The sequence below is a fragment of the Ixodes scapularis genome, unplaced genomic scaffold, assembly GCF_016920785.2.
Source record: "Ixodes scapularis isolate PalLabHiFi unplaced genomic scaffold, ASM1692078v2 PGA_scaffold6__148_contigs__length_123643588, whole genome shotgun sequence".
Classification (NCBI taxonomy): domain Eukaryota; kingdom Metazoa; phylum Arthropoda; class Arachnida; order Ixodida; family Ixodidae; genus Ixodes; species Ixodes scapularis.
Genome location: NW_024609881.1, coordinates 3,135,177 through 3,154,802, shown reverse-complemented (window position 1 = coordinate 3,154,802; position 19,626 = coordinate 3,135,177). Strand labels below are relative to the sequence as shown.

At 41.7% G+C, this 19,626-nt stretch overlaps 1 protein-coding gene across 1 annotated transcript in view; it reads left to right on the top strand.

Moving 5' to 3' along the window:
* The first annotated feature begins 11,906 nt into the window (after nucleotides 1-11,906).
* Nucleotides 11,907-19,626, top strand: part of LOC8036850 (fatty acid synthase) — a 161,213-nt gene continuing 153,493 nt past the window's right edge. The window contains exon 1 of the mRNA XM_029993281.4: nucleotides 11,907-12,381. Coding sequence (XP_029849141.2) covers nucleotides 12,207-12,381 — 175 coding nt within the window. The 5' untranslated portion in view covers nucleotides 11,907-12,206. The remainder of the gene's footprint in view (nucleotides 12,382-19,626) is intronic.

The window sequence follows — 19,626 nt, the reverse complement described above, 5'->3', positions numbered from 1 at the left end:
TGCTCTGGGGTTACGGATGAAACTTATAAGTCAAAGGGCAACGCTTTGCGCAAATCATGGCTATGTAAAACGTGTAAAACAGTGACACGAAGCACTCAGGGTGCCAAAGAAGATAAGAAACCTAATGTAGCCGCCATGTTCGCATTCATCAACTCTAAACTAGAGAATCTAGTCAGCCTAAAAGAATCTGTTGATGGAATCGAGAAATCCGTGCAAGCAATGACGGATAACTATGACGCGGTGCTAAAGCAGGTCGGGGAACAAAGAAAAGAGATCAAACAAATAAAAAAAAAGACTAGAAGGCTTGTAAAAACTGATGTTGAAATAAAGAGGCTAAAGCAAGAAGTAAACAACCTTGAATGGAGGAACAGAAAGCAAAATCTTGAGATTTACGGTATTCCTATGAATGCCAACGAAGATATGCTGGCAAAGGTGAATGAGGTTGCCAAAATGCTCGAAGTGCCGGATGTGACAACAAATGAGGTTGCCAATATTCATAAGCTAGCATCTAGACCTGATAAAACCCAAGGCATCATCGTGCGCTCGGTTCACCACCAGACAAGAGATAAATGGCTAGTAAAACGTGCACTGCTGAAAACAGCGAAAAGTGATTTCTACATTCAGCAAAATCTACCAAGGCAAGACAGAGCGCTTCTTTGGGAAGCAAAAGAGTGGGCTAAGGAAACAAGCTACAAATATGTTTGGTTCAGAAACGGAAAGGTCCTCGTGCTCAAGGAGGACCGGGAACCAGTGCATGTAATTAAGTCTTTGAATGATCTCGAAAAATTAGTGTAATTTTTTACCCGTGTGTTAACTCTTGAAACATGTTTTGTTTTCTTGTTTCCTTTTTTAAATGACTAAGAATACTTGCACACTGTCTAGCAACAAACATTTTGTGGCAGACGACCAATATTTTCTGCCGTCAAATGTAAGCTCGCTCCTAGGAAACGAGTACAGCAGCTCTCTGAAATGTTTTCACCTTAACGTTCCATCAGCACGAAATAAATCGGACGAAATCCACTTGCTTTTTGATCAGTTTAAATTTAATTTTGATGTGATTATGGTATTAGAGACTTGGTTTAGTCGGGGAGGGTTCGTGGCCCCATTGCTTAAAGAGACCATTTCGGGTAAAATTCTTACTGATTATAGCTGCGGTCACAAGGATTACGAGCTCTTTTCTTTATTGATCGGTCTGAACAATATCGCTGTTTGTTATCGCCCACCGGACGGAAACCTTTCATCTCTCTTTACTTACTTACAGTCTTTTTTTTATTTTGCAAATGATAATAAATACAACGTAATCTTGGGAGGCGACTTTAACATAAATATGATACTTGAATCGTCTTGTGAAAGAGATATGAACAAGTTAATTAAAACATGCGGATGCATGAACTTAATCCCTTTGGCTACAAGGATCACTGCTGAGTCATCGACTCTACTTGTTTCATTTATTACGAATGTTGATGAGTCGCAAACAAGATCCGGCGTGGTAGTTACTGACATCAGTGATCATTTAGGTATTTTCTTGTGCACAAAAAACACGAATGTTACAAAACCAATTAAACAGTCACGGTTGCCAACGTAACAGAATATTACGCCGGACAGTCTAAACGATTTTAGACAAAATCTATCTTATTTTGATTGGAGCGATGTACTTCTCGAGACAGACGCAGAAAAAGCTAATAGTATGTTCTTGAGCATTTTTCAAAAGCTGTTTTTAAGTTGCTTTCCTTATAAAACAATAACTTTGTCCAGAAAAGCACGTAAGCTATGGATTACGAAGAATTACTAGCGAAAATACGTACAAAAACGAGCTCTATCAAAAATTAATGAAAACGAAAGATATCGATAGCCTTAGTGCCTTTAAACGTTATTGAAACCAATTGAACAAAGCACTCGGTAATGCTAGATCAAAACATTTTCGTGACTTCTTTCTAGCATGTAGAAATAGAATCGATATGATATGGAAAAAGCTTAATTCCGTATTGAAATATATGGACGGTACAAAGCACTTGGAATATATAACCTACAATGGTCAGCAGCTAGCCGGAAAGGAACTGGCGAACAAGTTCAATGAATATTTTGTCAACTTAAGTAAGAAAATCCCCGAGGATGATTCCTGCAAGTATATACAGTTTAGAAATTGTTCGTCGTTCCTTCTTACCCCGCTTACTGACACAAAGGTAATATCTACATTTCAATCATTAAACAACAGTAAAAGCTGTGACCCCGACGGGATACAGATAAAGCCCGTCAAACACGTCATTGATCTTATCTCCGCTGGTCTGACGCATATCTTCAATCTTTGCTTTCAAAACGGCATATTCCCAAAGCGAATGCAGTTCGCAAGAGGATCGGTCTAATATAAATGGGGCGATAAAAACGATCTTGGTAATTATGTACCGATTTCAACTTTGCCAGTGTCCTCTAAAGGTCTAGACAAAATGCTGCTCCTTCGAATGTCAAAATTTGCAGATAGACATAACGTAATCACCCCATCTCATTTCGGTTTACGTAAGCAACGATCTGCTGAACTCGCTCTTCTCACCCAAAAAGAATGCATTATTAAAGGTTTTGAAAATAAGAAACTAATTCTTGGCTTATTCATTAACTTCACGAAGGCTTTTGATTTTCTTGATCACAACCTTCTAATTAATAAAACTCGAAATATCTGGTTATCGGGGTGAGGTTTCGCTTTTATTCAATTATACTTGTCTTTTCGTCAGCAGTATGTCGACGTCGCTGGTCAATTGTCTGGTGTAAAGCCAATTAAATCAGGCGTTTCTCAAGTAAGCATTTTGGGTACTTTTTTATTTAATCTTTATATTAATGATATCGTAAATATAAGCAAATCAACGAAATTTATTATCTACGCAGACGACACGAGCATGCTGCTTAATGGAGATAGCCCCGCAGAACTCATTGAGAATGCAAACGTCACGCTAGAAAAGTTAAGTACATAGAGTAGGTATAATGGGTTAAAAATAAATGTGAATAAGACAAAGGCTGTTTTGTTTCGTCCGAAGAGTAAAATTGTTGATATAGACGAGGATATAGTGTTCAATCTTTCTAAAATAGAAGTGGTAGCAGCATTTAAAAGTTTAGGTGTCTTTTTTTCAGAGAACATGTCATAGGATGCTCATGTAAATGTTATCACATCAAAACTGTCTAGCGTTGTTGGCCTGGCGTATCGCCACAAATATATTTTGTCTTTTAGAATAAATTTGCTAATATATAACTTGCTATTTTACTCACAAATTAATTACGGCCATTTAATCAGTCAAGCTGTTTTAACAGCTTTTTTCCCAAGCCCCCACCAACACTGTACCTCACTGTTAGAAATAAAGCTATTATCATTTTTACTTCTTAGCTTTCAAACACAAATCAGAATGATTTAGAATACGTAACATTACGCCACAAAGAATGCAGTCATTTAGGGACTTCATTGGTGCCGTTAATTGGGGCCCTGTTTATTTAATGATTTATTTGATGCGGCATACGAAACATTTTTGAAAACTTTGCGAGATATGTATAACAAATGCTTTCCTTATAAGTTCATAAAGCCTAACAGGAGAACAAAGAAACCTTGGGTTTCCTATGATTTATCAAAAAAATGCATATAAAATAGGTTATGTCATAAATTTTGAAAATCTAAAGACGATCACGATCTTGTAAAAGTTAAGACAGAAAAACAAACTAAATACGTTGATGAAAAAATCAAAGCATTAATTTTACTGCAATCTATTTGGTAACATTAGAAAAACAATGAGCCAGATATAGTTTGAAAAAATAACAACCGCGTATTAAAGCCTGATGATCACAAAGACGCGTTAGCAGAAATTGAACACTGTGGGCTAAAGCTGTCTGGCACGTCACTCGCAAATACTTTCAATGATTACTTGGTGAGCTTAGCCACCAGCACTCAAAATATAACAAATAGCCAAAACCCATGTGGTTATCAAACACGCTCATACTTTTTTTGAAGTCCAACTGATGAAAAAGAGCTAATGTTAGCAATTCGAGGGGTAAAAAAGAGCAGGGGAGAAGATGTAAATGACCTGGATATTAAATCAATTCAATTTGTAATTTACTTATTACCTATACCATTCACGTTTACGATTAATCTTGCAATGTATTTTGGTGTATTTCCTAAACTTATGCCAAGTTCTAAGGTTCTTTTGTTATTTAAGGGCGGTATTAACTTGTTGGAGAATTATAGGCCAATATCAATATAATTTTTTAAGAGATTTGAACAAAATGCTGCTTAGTAAACTGGCGACATATTGGGAGAATTTTTCCTTGTTAACGAACAGTCAGCACGGATTCAGAAGAGAAAGCTCTACTGAATCCGCTCTATTGGCCCAAAAAGACGTAATCATAATTTATATAGAAGATAAACTACTGACATTGTTCATGTATATCGACTTTTCTAAGGCATTTGAATTAGTTAACCACAGCATACTTCTACACAAGTTACAATGCTATGGTATTCTTTTTTTTAACTAAAAATTACATATATTATTTTTTTTGTGTGTGTCAACTATTTTGTGTGCTTTGTTGCTGCTGCTGTTGAGGGCAGATAGAGACCTTGCAAAGCACTGTTCTGTTGCTTTTTGCTCGGTTTGCCCTCGCCAAAGGAAGAAACATAAACATTTTTTTTATTTCAATTTTAATTTGATTTGATGTACTCAATTTATTTAAGTCATACCTGGCTGAACGAAGACAGTTTGTCTAAATCAATAATTCAGTTACAACCATAAAAAGAGTAAGTACAGGAGTATATTTTGAAGTGTTAGGTACCCTGTTATTTCTTTTCTTTCCTAATGGCATTCAACACAGTGTACCAGTTTGTACAGCCATAGCTTACGTCGATGTCACTACATTATTTTTGAAAGGCACTACATGCGACGATATCGAAAAAAAGTAAATCGTATGCTCTCGCAGCTACATAGTTGGAGAGAAATTAATAGACTACCTATAAAAATAAACAAAATAAGTGCATGTTATTGCGTGCCAAAAAGGTGACTGTTTATTCTGACCCAAAATATCACCATTCTTTACGCTCAGCACCGTGATGCATGCGGATGATCATGCAGAAAAGAGTGATCAAGATTGTTCACTTTAATATAATACGCACCCTTGTACTCAGATCGAACCTGGCCTGTAATGGGGCATACTTACGTTAACCTTTTCGGCATAGCTTGCCGTTTGAGGTTTCTCCTTGAAAAATGCCTGTCAATTCAATTTGCAAATAAGCGTCACCCTTGCTAATTGATGATTTTCTGCTAAATAAGGCAAAGTAGTGTTCATTATAGTACGCGAAATGCCGCTACTCAATTGGTCACTTTCTGACGGTCTGTGCACCCAATCCAGTTCCTCCATGCGCCCCTTTGTACTTTGTTTTTGTCCGGCCCACAGACACATGAAATTGCAGTTCATCACATAAAAGAGGCAATATCAGACTTCTATATGTTTGAGAGCTTAAATATGCCTCACGAACACAATTATTTAAATCTGTTTAACAATGAAAAAAAAATGGAGGGCGCTTAAGCTTCGCCGTTAAGAGTGGAACCCGGTAACGAAACATATAAACTCCCGCTCCTTCCCGAGGAGTGGAACGCGTGCCTTGCGCGGGATTCCATGTCCGGCCACAGTAGTGAACGGACGTGGCATGGTACTTCACAGGAGCGGCTTCAGCGGCCTCACTGGGTCGTGGTACCAGGACTTAAAAAGGGACACAGGAATACTTCGTTGTTTTGGCACCACGGTCAACCGGATCAGTCCTTTGTAGTACTGTTTTTCTTCACGCCGACATCAAGGGGCGGTATTACGTCACGTCAAAGACATCCGCGACGCGCCGGCTCGTCTCGCCTTACTCCCCTAAGCTTATCGCCCTTGGGGCGTATCAGATGAGTCATGTGTGGGCATTGACCGTCAAGAACGATAAGGGTAAGAAGTTGCTGGCCACGTCCGATCTCGTCGTCCAGGGCCGTCGGTGCTTCGTCATCGACCCATGCAACCAGGGCGTGCGGATTAAACTGCACTGGCTCCTCTACAACGTCGCTGACGACGACGTGAGGGTAGCTCTGGCACCTTACGGGAAAATCATAGAAGTTGCCAAGGAAAAGTGGCCCGTTGATGACTGCGCAAGCGTCGGCACCATGACGCGCACGGTGGTCCCCCGACTCAAGGGGGGTGTGGGTGTTGACGACATCCCACACGAGCTGCGGGCCGGTGGCGAGTTGGCCCTCGTCGTGGTGACAGGCAGTGCTCCTCTCTGTATGCGCTGCCCACGGATGGGACACATCCACAAGGACTGTCGAGTCCCCAGGTGCAACGTCTGCCTGCGGTTCGGCCACGAGGGCGCCCAGTGCATACGGATGTACGCGGCGGTCCTGGCTCCCTGGGGAGAGACGAGAAATCGGAGCTCCTCATGGACGAGGCCGACGCCGAAGAGGCCGCTGCGGGTTCAGTTGACACGCCCGCGTTGACAGCGGGTGCCTCGCTTGCGCCCGTGGGCGACGTGGCGACCAGTGTGAACGGCGCGGCACAGTTCGCGGACTGGAAGCTGAAAGAGGAGCTCCGGGACCGTTCGGCAGGCGAAGTGACCGCGCCGAGCACCAGGATGGAGGCCTAGACGAGCGAGCGTCATCGCATGGCGCGTCACCCTCGCTCAGGGATAGAGTGGGGGGGGGGGACCCTGGCCATGGCGTGGGGGCACGTGACCGGCGGGGGCCGAGGGTATAAGAAGGGGGCAGAGGAAGGTTCTCTCTCGACCTGCGGACTGGACAGCGGAGGACGACGACGGACAGACGACAGTGACGGGGGACAAAGAACTCTACCAAAGCCGCGTGAGTAAACTGTTTTAAGAATGCGCACTTTTTGAGTGACCTTGACGAGCGGGCGAGGCACGTCCATGCGGGGCGTCGATTAGGCGACGGCCCACAACAAAACAGAAAAGAAGCTATTTGCACGACCCGAGCGTTAATATTTCCGACAGCTGAAGGCTACACGGTTCACCGGCATAATTGCGGTGCACGTAAAGCTTGAGTCGGGACCTAGAATGGTCGTCGTCGGTACGATGATTTCGTGCTAGAACAAAAAAGCTTCTCCACTGTCCTTCCACCTCTTTTCTTTCCTCGAGTTTGCCATCACGATAGTCCTCCTACAGGATGCGCCACTCCCGCCGAAATATTCGAACTGTCTTTGAATAAAAATAGAAATATTAGGAAAATATATCTTTATCTTGTGCTGATCCGGAACACAGCCCCCAATAAACTGTATTCGATGCTTCTTTCTGATTCGGAACGGTCCGGTTCAGCTCTCCATCCGCCCTCCGGGAGCTGGAACCCGAACATTTCTTTTAAGTGGAGGGACGTCATCGGTGACGTATTTCTTTCAACGTTCAAGGCTCCGGCGTTTCTCGCGAACCTCCCGAAAGACGGAGGCCGCCGATGCGAAAACGCCGACGATATTCTTATCCGCTTTTTGCCATTGCCAGCCTTGTGCCTGCTGCACGAGTGGAAACTACAGTGCGCTCATGCCATCTTTAAAAAAAAAAAAAAATTTAAAATTTAATTTAAAAAAAATTGTTTGGGGTGAATTCCAGAGTATTTTTATCCCGTGAATCTGGATATCACGATCGTTTACTCCAAAGATGTAACTAAACGCGAGAAAACACGAAAACAAAAAAGCATCTCCCTGTGGTGAATGATGTTGATTGGGGCGAAGATAGCGAACGTGCGCGCGCGTAACTTTGATGGACGCTGAAGATGCGCAAGAGGGGAGATTCCGAAAACTTTTTTTGTAACGCTCCGGGAAGGAGGGGCTTCGGCGGTACTTTGAAAAAGATTTTCTGCAGCTTCTGTGCTCCAAATTGCACAAAATAAAATCTATATATTCGTTATCCTGGAGGCGAAGTGAAGCCGATTGAAGTGTTTTTACTCACAGAACCGCTTTAGCATCCCTTTAAGTTTTTCTAAAATTATCTGATTTTAGAATTTGACTTTGGCACATACCAATATCGCCTTATTGACCCTAACGCGGATATTATAATTTATGCAGACGATACTAGTATGATTATTTCTGATAAAATAGTTAACATCTTGTTACCAGAACAAATAATCTTCTATTCAAATTAAGGATTTGGTGCGAACATAACTTCCTTCACATAAATACTAATAAGAGCAAGGTTTTAATACTTCAACTACATTGAAGGGCTCAATATAACTTACACATAATTTTAAATATGATTCCGATATTATTCAATGTTTTCAAAACGTTAAAACTCCCGGTGTATTTTTTTTTCCTGCAGCATGTCCTGGACTGAGCATGTTAAACATGTGCAAACTAATCTTTCAAGAACAGTGAATGAAATAAACAAATAGAGAACCGTCTTACCTAGCAGTATGAAACTTCAAATTTTTAAATCGCTATTCAACACCGTGTTGCTACGCTCATCTAACATGGAGATCCACTGGCTTAACTAATTTAAATTTACTCCGTGTGCTGCAAAAAGGAAGTTCTTCGTGCCAATGTTCCTTCAACCTCACCGTCATTGCCACTCTTTTACGACATTTTATAACCGATGTGTCAAAACTTTACTGTCAACGAATAATAATAACGTACAAATCGGCCATAAAGGGTAAATCTAAAACATTTTTGAACCTAGCCGACCTTCATTCGCACATTTCAACTGATCAAACACGTCAAATACATCCATGGAAAATACCAAAATCGCGTACTGACTTCGGTCATCCAAGAATTAAACAGGCACTTCCTCACTCGCTAAATTAGATCGCATCCCTAACATCGCTAACATTCTGTAAACATGCACATTGTTTATTTGTTTGTTTGTTTTTTATGGTTATTTCTATTTCCGTTGTCTGCAAGTGGTGCCGAGGGCTCGTCAACCTGTACAAACATAGCTCTTTGCCTCGATATCCCTCATCATAATTTGATTTAGGCTATTTTCGATGGCGCGAGCTTTTGATTTGGATGCAGGATTAATTTTTCTAATTAAAAGATGATTAAATTTTAGTTCACTATTTAGCTAGTTAGTCCGATTTCTTCATTCCCCGACGTCCGCCGTGACTCGGTTTCACCTTACCTCCGACCGACACGGACACTACGAGCGATGCCAACTAATCCAGCCCTGTCAACGTAGCACGTGATACGCCGTCCGCCCTTTTTCTAAGGTCACGTAACACCCGACATTGGATTGGTTTTGGTGGCATGTGCTCTTGGCGCACGTAAGGTGAAACGAAGCATAGCAGTTTGTTCCAAAAAAAATTATTCTATCACTTTATTGGTAGGAATTGTTTAGTCTTAAAGGACCCATGAAACGAATTTTCGGATGGAATAAATGAATTTAGATTGGGATTTTACTAATAGCATATCGTTTAGTGGGCCAAAAAAAAGAAGGCAGAAAGTCAAAAGCCTGATTTTCGGTACCGGAATTTTAAAATACAGCGGACTATTTCCTACCTCCTTCCCTTCAAAAGATCTCTGCCTTTTCACTGTGATACATCCAGTTGCGTACCAACGCCATTGGATGTTATTGACGGGTGGCGGAGGGGGGGGGGGGGGGGGGGGGCAAACTAGACCCACCTTTCCCCCCCCCCCCCCCCCCCCCCCCAGGCCGTGGGGCAGTGCCCTTGGTATCCCTTGGCCGCAGCCGGTCAGTGTTTGCCCTGCCCAGTGGCGGCTGTTTCGGGGGGGGGGGGGGGGGGGCAAGCGCCTTTCTTGCCCTCCTTGCCCCCCTCCCTCCCCCCCCCCCCCGGTTGGTACGCCCATGGATACATCCTCGATACCCAAAGCGCGTCACCCGTCCCAAAAGCGTCACACGAGACACCGGACCTCAGTTATTCCCTTCACCCCTAAGTTGATAGTGCGGTGGAAGCGATGCGCTTGCCGGACCAATCAGCCGCCTCCCTTTCCTCACCTGACCTTATTCTCTGCGCGTGGGTATGCGCGAGAGAGCGTGATCACGTGGCGAAAGTGTCGCTGGCCCAGCGAGCACGTGGCTTCCACAGCACTCTCAGCTTCGGAATGCACGGAGTGGGGAAAGCAACTTTAGTTGCTTTCCCCACTCCGTCCGCCCCTTGTGGAGAGGAGGACGAGACGGCTGAGCACTTGATACTAAGGGCTTCACCCTATGCCTACCGAAGACAACATAGATTTAATAAAGTCGCTGGGTTTTAGAGACAGCGAAGGAAGAGTGGGTTTCAAGACTGTAGAGATTACCAAGCAAAGAATAAGTGAATGGTGGCAGAAAGCGAGAGAAAACTAGGTATTTTCTTATTAACTGATGTCAAGGGGGTTTTATAGTCTCACTTTCTTTTCAGTGCGGAGTGAATATAGTTTTCACCTTTAAATCTTCTAAGCTTAAATGGTAAAACAAAATGGCTAGGTGGCGTAAGCTGCCGCCCGATCCAAAGGGCTCAGCCGGATTCATCCATCCATCCATCCATCCGTGCTCACAGCGCCATTTGCCGTGCATGTGGGGTGGCTATGCACCCGGCACGTAGGTCGGTGGAGCGAACGACTGAATATGCATTTGCAAGCATTCTGACGTGGCGCAGGAAGTAACGTATTCGCAGCTGACAGCCCGGAGAAACAATGGCTTCCTTTTTGTCTTCTATTTGTGCGCTCCTTTTGTCTTTGCTCTATTCGCTAGCTGCGCCAGTTTAGAAATGACGCATATGTTCATGAACCCGCGGTAACACTGAACGAAAAGGCAAATCTGAGCTTCGTACTTCTAAAGTGCAGCTCTTAGGTGCCCGTTTCCGGGTTCAGCGGCGTCGCCGTCGGCGTCGGCGTACCTGCGCACGTTGCATTAAGCCCCGTTCACACTCTTGCGACCGAGTACGACTGAGAGAGACGAGATCTCTTACAACTTCTTAAATGTTTCTAGAATGAGGGAACACACTGACATTGTGGCGCCATCTATGCGGTGGCCCTAGAACTGCATTTCACAAAAGCGAAGGTGTTGCGGGATTTCCGAGGTCAAATGTGCGTAATACCCATAGAAAGGCTCGTTTATAACATTGACAAAAGTTTTTCGAGCCATAAAAGAAACGATATTGCGCGAGAAATAAAAAAAAATATGCCGGACCGCCGAGTTTACACTGCTTCCCAATAGATGGCCCCAGTGTGTTCTCTGGTTTAAGAAGTTTTAAGGAACCCAGGTTTAAGAGGTCGCAAGCAGTCGCAAGAGTGTGAACGGGCCTTTATGGAAAAATCTCCCCGATAAATTTAGCGGGAAAGTTTCTCTGCTAAAGTTAGCACGAAATTTAGCGAAACTTTCCCTCTAAATGGAGAGGGGGGACATACCCTCCCCTTCGTACCATCTCCTCCTCCTCAAGAGCTGAGTTCTAATTCAGCATTACAAAGAATTTTAAACGTCTTTCATTTTTTTAGAGCTTTAGGCACCCATTTGCGGCTTGAGCGGCGTCGCCGTCGGCGTCGGCGTAACCGTGCGCGCTGCGTTATGGTAAAAATGCAAGCGAGGGAAACCGCGCGTTTTATAGAAAAACTTTCCCGCTAAATTTTGCTGAAATTTTTTTCGCAAAATCTCCTCTCTATATTTAGCGGAAGAATATTCCTGCTAAATTTGAAGGAAAATTAGCCCCGCTAAATTTTGCGGAAAAATTTCCCATTAAAGCGGAGAAACCAAAATCCTGCTAAATTTAGCTGACAATTTAAGGGGGGGGGGGACAATTTTTAATTCCCCCCTCTCCCGAATTCTTCACGTGTCACAAAGTAGAGCCTGTAATAAAACTAAACGGTTTCTCGGTGTTTCAGATATGATATCTTCGCAATATCTACGAGAAACAATCGCTCGCGACGTAATTATTTCGAGCCCGCGGCGAACGAATGATAAGTAGAGAATGATATCTACGCAGGCTAAAAGTCTTTCGGGGCTAGCGGATGTATGGCGCCCGTGTGTTAAGCTGTCACGCTACTGTGTGAAGCCGCCTGCTTCCGTCACGCTGGGCACGACGCGGAACTTCGTCTGCCCTTTGCTCACCTCTTGCGTTTGTCTACATGCGCCCACGTGGTTGTTCTTCCCCCGATATCGAGTAATGAGAGCGCGCAGTCGGCTGCCGTGACACCACGCGTCGCGCTCTCCAAGTCGGTTGGCGTGTACCTTCTTGCCTTCTGACGCGCCAAGGACGCGAGGTTTTGGGCCACTTGCTCTCCGTATGGTCTCCTCACCGGCGGGCCTTTCCTCTTGGCAGAACACGATGGCGGACGAAGACGTGGTGATCACGGGCTTCTCGGCCTACTTTCCCCAGGCCAACCACCTGGCCGAGTTTCGGAAGAAGCTCTACGATGGCGGCGACATGGTCACCGACGACGAGGCACGCTGGCCCAGAGGTACGTCGTGCCGAACAATCCTCCCGTGCTCCGTGCTTATCACCCAACAGCGTCTCCCTGGCAAAACTGCTTGACGGCCATGGAGCCACTGCGAGACGGCGCCAACGCATAACTCAGTGAAAGCTCTCCCCTACGTATTGTAAGAAGGAAAAAAATAAACTACGCGATATACGAGTGCGACTGAAAGAGTATCCGCCTCCTGGCTAGTTATTCGCCTTTTGGCTGTAGAATTTATTTGAATCAAAATATTTTTAAACCCAAGCCTCTCGTGGATTATTGCAACCTCGGCCGATTTGCAGATCTAGCATTCACTGCCACTTGTCTATCCTATCGAATCATGCACGCCCAACGTCGGCATCAGTCGTGAACGCGAACGGCGTCCTTCTTTGTAACTGATTTTTTGCGTGCTTCTTCCGTATTCATTTAAACACATCGTTTTTTTTTTTTGCATGCAGTCTTAAATATTTATTTATTTTTATTTATTTAATTGCCTCTAAAGGCCCACGGGGGCATTACATAAAGGAGGGTACATAGAATGTCATCATAGTCATACAATGTTGTAATTGCATGAAAATATATAAGGAAAGATAATCACGCTAACATAGCTCTAACGCGTAACATGGTGCATGGGTACGCACACCGACATGTAATAAGTTCTAAGTGATTAAAAAGTAATTCACTAGAAATGTACGAGTGCTACCAAAAATGAGGGTACATAAAAAAGCCTTATAGAAAAGACTTACTCAGCAATGGTGAAATTAACGAGTGAATATATAAAGGCATGAAACGTACACGTGCTACTAAGAAAATAAAAACAAAATAGACGCCATAATAAAAGTAACGTAACAATGAAACAAACGTATCATGGTTTGTTGTCTTCGTTGGTTTGTTTGTTGGTTTGTTGGCGGGGAATATTTATACAAGTTAGTTTTTGCGAAGAGAATATGAACTATGTCGGGGTGATCATGACAAGGAAAGATGAGGGGGTGGAATGACGTTATTATCACGACATTCAGTTGAAGAGTGAAAGAGCTTATGAAACTGCGATTGCCTAGCAAAATATCTTCTCTGGTGAGGTGTTTTAAGCCAATTGAGGTTTTAAGTTGTGTGACGCTTACAGGTGTGCGTAGTTTGTGTTTAAATCGAGTTGCCCTGTTTTGAAGAGATTTCAGCCTGTCATTTAAATAGTTTTGATGCGAGTTTCAAAATACAGATGCATACTCCTTCTTCGGCCTAATCAGAGAAGTGTATGCTAGTAGTTTCATTTCTCTTGTTGCTATGTACAAATGCTTCTCAGAAAACCTGAAGATTTATTTGATCTTTTAAAAATGTAGTCTATATAATTATTCCATGAAAGATTAGGACTTGGATTACCACCCAGATATCTAAATGATATTACTTTATTCAATTTTGAATCTAGGAGGGTGTAGTCATGATGTAGAATGGAAGAACGGTTTGTAAATTACATCATTTGCGATTTTTCTATATTTATTTGCCTTTGCCATGTTTCACGCCTGAAAATTATGATATTCCAGTCTTTTTGAAGAGCAATGCAATCTGATTGATTTGATATATGACGGTATACCACTAAGTCGTCTGCAAACAATCGAATTTTTGATGAAAGATTGTTAAGGAGGTCAATTATATAAACTAGAAACAAAAGTGGCCTAAGAACAGATCTTTGTGGCACTCCAAATTTGACACTTACCTGGGGTGAACCTATGCCCTTTTCTATTACGGTATGCTTTCGGTTGTTGATGTATCCTCGAACCCATGTTCTTTGTGTTAATTTTAAGATATTGCATTTTTTAATAAGACGACTGTGTCGTACGCGATCAAAGAATCAAAGGATGCATGAATTTCGGTGCGCAGATCAGTTATCAGTTCAAATAGCTGAGTTTCGCATGAGAGACTGCGTTGAAATCCATGCTGGTTAGAAGAAGTATATTCTTAGTAACAAGGTACTTCGTCACTGATGAATAGGCTATATGTTCTACAAGTTAACATAAAACAGATGTTAGGGATAGGGCCTGATTGTTATTATTATGATTGTCAAGCATTCAATAACAAGTATAAAAACAGCAAGGGACAGTTCTCGACTATACATTTTAACACGAGGAGTGTTAAAAATAAAGTAGAAGACCTTGAACTATTATTACACTCTCTAAGTTTGGAATTTGATGCTATAGCACTCACGGAAACATGGTTGACAACAGAAGACATACCACCACAACTTCAGGGGTACTCGTGTGAAAGTCTATGCAGAGAAAAAAAGAGAGGTGGCGGCATAGCCCTTTATTTGAAAAACCACTTCCAGTACCAAATAATTGATGATTTAACCAGAATAGACGAAAATGTTGAAAGTTTATTTGTTAACATATCGAACGTAGTAGTAGCTGTTTTGTACAGACCGCCTTCCGGCAATATGTTTGAATTTATGGCTTTTCTTGATAGTGCACTATGTTATCTTGGAACTGTAACAACGTCATTTTTTATTCTCGGAGATATAAACATAGATACAATTTCTGACGATCTGCATGCGAGAGAATTCCGCGATGTCACTCATCAGTATGCCTGTAGCAATGTAATAACACTACCAAACAGGGTGACCGCTGACACTGCAACGTCTCTTGACGTTTGTATTACAAACGTTGATAACGGTCAGACTACGGCAGGTGCACTTTTGTACGATATTAGTGACCATTTGCCTATCTTCTGCTTAGGATCGTCTTTAGGTAAGGAAAGAAACAACTGTACAGAAATCTTTTGGCATCGGACCTTAAATGAAGAAACGCTAAGTCATTTTGGCACACTTATAGAGCAAGAAAACTGGAATGACATTTACGAAGAGCATAACACTTTAGATGCCTATAAAAGCTTCTTGTCTAAATTTAAACAGTGCTATGATGCAGCTTTTCCTTTACGGCGAAGTAAAACAGGACGTAGAAAAATGAGAAAACCATGGATAACGGGCGACCTATATAAAAGGATAAAAGAAAAAAATAAAATATATCATACTTTTATTCAGTGTCGTGATCCCCACATGTTGGCACAATTTAAAAAATACAGAAACAAACTAAACTCCGACCTAAAAAAGGCGAAATGTGATTACCATCAAAATAAATTTCTGCATATTCACAATGATCATAAGAAAGTATGGGACATGATAAACAACTTAACGAATCGCAAGCAAGCCAATTCTAGTGTGAAAGAAGTCATGATAGATAATGTAAACATCACCGGGAAAGAACTAGCAGATGAAATGAATCGGCACTTCGTTAACATAGGAAGGTATACAGGGGAAAATGCAGATTTGGAGAAATGCGCGCCCGGAAAAAATCAACTGGAATCAATTATGTTTTTTCCAACGACGCCGTTGGAAATCGATAGAATCATAAATAGTTTAGAAAATGATGTTGCCGCTGGGGATGACGAAATAAAAATCTTACCAATCAAGTACACCGTGAGGATTGTTAGCCCAATATTATCCCATCTAATAAATATCACACTTGCGTGTGGCGAATTTCCCGATGAGTTAAAAATAGCCAAAGTTATTCCCGTGTACAAGGGAGGAGGAGTGACCACCATAAATAATTATAGACCAATTTCAATTCTACCAGTTTTTTCGAAGATCTTTGAGAGAGTTATTAATGATAGGCTAACCAGTTTTTTTCAGAAGCATAAAACAATAACCCAGGCTCAATATGGATTTCAGAAAGGGAAGTCTGCGGAACTAGCACTGATTGAAATAAAAGACAAAATTGTTGAAAATATTGAGAATAAGTTGTATACACTTGGCCTATTCCTAGACTTACGAAAAGCTTTTGACACTGTGCAACACAATATTCTACTAGGAAAGCTTGAAACTTGCGGAGTTCGAGGTGTCGCATTAAAACTAATCAAATCCTATCTTACAAATCGCTATCAATACGTTTATGTCAATAATCAATCATCTAATAAATTGAAAATACAAAACGGCGTTCCTCAGGGTTCTATCCTAGGGCCTCTGTTGTTTCTTGTATATATTAATGATATAACAAATATACCAGGCTCTCCTCAGTTAATAATGTATGCAGACGATACAAATGTATTTTTCTCTGGCTTTACAAAAGAGTGTTTAGAAACTTCTGAAAATGCCTATCTCGTGAACCTCTCAAACTGGCTACAAAGCAATTGTTTAAGTTTAAATACAAGTAAAACTAAGTATGTAATTTTTAAACCAGTAAATAAACGAGATTGCAGCTCTATCAATATTACGTTTGAAGACACTTTATTAGAGCAAGTAAGAGATCAAAAATTTTTAGGTGTATGGTTTTCCGAGGACCTATCGTGGAATACTCATGTCAATAAACTTAAAACTGAATTATCTCGAGTTACCGGCAGCTTATATAAAATTCAAAACTTAGTACCTACCTGGTTAAAACAAATGTTATACTATTCCTTATTTTACTCTAAAATTAGTTACGGTATATTGGTCTGGGGTACAACAACAGCTACGAACTACAATAAAATAATTATATTACAAAAGAGAATACTACGTATATGTGAAAACTATAGAGGTGATAGAAGAAACTTAAGCACACAGCCACTTTTTGTAAAATATAATATGCTGAAGGCTGACCAGGTTTACTACTTTAAACTGTTACAATGGATACATAAGAACAAACTGCACACCACCCCAACAAACAGCGTGAGCGCATATATGCTTCGAGATCCAAAGATAAAAATACCCACCATAAGAACGAATTACGGCCGACAAACTTTAACTTTTCAAATCATTAAAATTCTTAACAATACAGAATTGAACATAAACTATAACACAACTTTCTATAAATTCAAAAGTAAATGCAGAACGCTTCTGGTTGGTGGTGCTATTACATTTTCATTGTGAAGTTTTCTTTTTCCATTTCTAGTTTCTGAACTTATCCTATTCGTGATCTCTCTGTGTATGAATTTAGACCACTATTTTCTTTTGGTCAAATTTTTTATATTAGTGACCTACTTGAGTGTACATTTCTTTGTTGTTGTTTTATTTTATTTTATTTTGTCGTTTTTTCTGCGTACAGCATGCATTACTTTGCTGATGTCCAACTTTAATATGTTCATAATGTGATGTGTCACGCAAGCGGTTTTACTATTTCAACTGATTGCCTGCGTATATTCTAATCTTCACTCTGCTTTGTTGCCTTGTTATGTTGTCGTTGACGGTGCGCTTTGCCTGGCTTGTGCGATCCTGTGATTGCGGCTTCCAGAGTGCATGTGTATTTTCTGCTTAGTTGCAATGTTGTAGCATATGTTACACTCTTATCTTTTTTGCCACGGCTGAACTGTTGGGGGGTAGAGGCTCCGTCAGGCACTTGTGCCTTTATCTCTGCCCCCCATGCGGAAAATATCCGCAAAACAAATAAAGAAAAAAAAAAAAAAAACATAGAAATAAAACAGCGCAAATGAACACAAGGACAAGTAGAAGGGACACAGACACAGCGCTGACTCCCGACTTACTTTCTTTCTCATCTTTTTAAAACATATCAACATAAGAAAACAAGAAATGAAAAATAAAAGGAGAAGAATCCAGCATGTGGGACATCCTCTCTGTCATATGCCATCTGAGGAAATTTTTACAGAAACTATACATTATATACCATTACAAAAAAAAAAAAATTGAAAAAGAAGGATGTAAATAGTAGGATATGGGTCTATAGTTTGTTGCACAGTTTCGGTTTCCGGATTTGTAAATTGGGACTGCATTTGGCTAGTTTCCAGTCGGTCGGCACACAACTGGTGTCCAGTGACTACTGGAAAAGGCTGGCCAGCACAACGCCTGACACACTTTTAGTCAGTTGTAGTAGCTTAAAGCATACCCCATCTGGCCATGGGTTTGATTTTGGGGGTAGTCGATCAATAGCACTCACGACAACATCAATGTTTATACTAAATTCATCCATTTCAACACTTGATTCTGTGAAAGATAACTCAGGTAGAGGAAGTTCATCTGTGAACACTTCACCAAAAAAGGTGTTCAGCTTTGAGGTTGATTCAAAGGTGGAGACGTTCTTCCTGGAGCAGAGGAAATTAATTTTTTTCTTTGGGGTTTAGTACGCGCCAGACCTTTTTGGGGTCTGTTGCTAGTGAAGTCATGGTTAAAAAAAGATATGTTGCCTTTCGTATCTCGTTTTGGCATAAACGAGCGCACTCTTCGTACAATTGTCAGTCATGCTCCCTACCCAAAGATTTGGCCTTCCTGAACGTTTTTTTTTTTTTTTTTTTTTTTTTTTGAGATCGCTAGTTTTACACTTTGCGAAAATTAGGAACAGTTCTCACTTGGGGTGATAACCAACTTCGGGATAAAATTTCCACGTATCAGTATTACTTCATTTTTATTAAATTGCCAATTGTCTTCAACAGGGCATGTTGGCACTCGCTTATAGGGGCCCTGCAATCATATTTAAGCGTCCACCTTTTTAGCGGTTTTCACGTCTCTTGGGGTTCGGGCAAGCGAGCGGGCGCGGAGAGAGTAATTAAATATCAGTGAGTCATATTTTAACCGGACGACGCGGAAACCTCCTCCACCTACGAGGGCGACCCGCGTTGCCGAAAGCGCGCAATATGTGACGTCTTTGGTCCTAGGCTTGCTACTGGTCAAAGCCGCTAAAAGATTTTTTTTCAGTCGAGATACAAAATATTAGTGTCGCGAACCGTTTCAATTATGTATGAAACTAGTTTTTGTTCAGTATTTTAGATCAGAAAAGAAACAAATGCAGTTTATAAAGTACGGAAACAAGAAAAGACCCGTCGACAAACCCGCCACCAAACGGCGGAAAAAACGGCGCATACCAGAAAAGGCTAGTGAGATGAGGCTCCGAGTATGGTGGCTAGAGAGTTGGGTGTGTCGAGCGGCGGCCGGCGCGCGGCACCAAAAGGAAATCTGTCGCCAGGAGGCGCCTCGGAAGCCCTGTATGCTATCCGACCGCGGCGTCAGCGGCAGTTTGGCTGCGCTGGGGCCGAAATGCGCTGCGTGCGGACCTTTTTTCGGCCACTTGTCGGCTGTGTTTTTTTACAAAATTAATTGGTGTGGCATGATGAAAGTTTGATAAACCTGGATTCGATAGTCGACCCGATTTTGGAGCCTCGACGAAGGTAAATCCGCACTTGAAGTCGTTCTCTTCTCACCGCAACGCTCTCGGGGTAATATAAAAAATGGGGCAATTTATTTTTTTTTCTCTCGTGTACTATGTTTCCAAATAC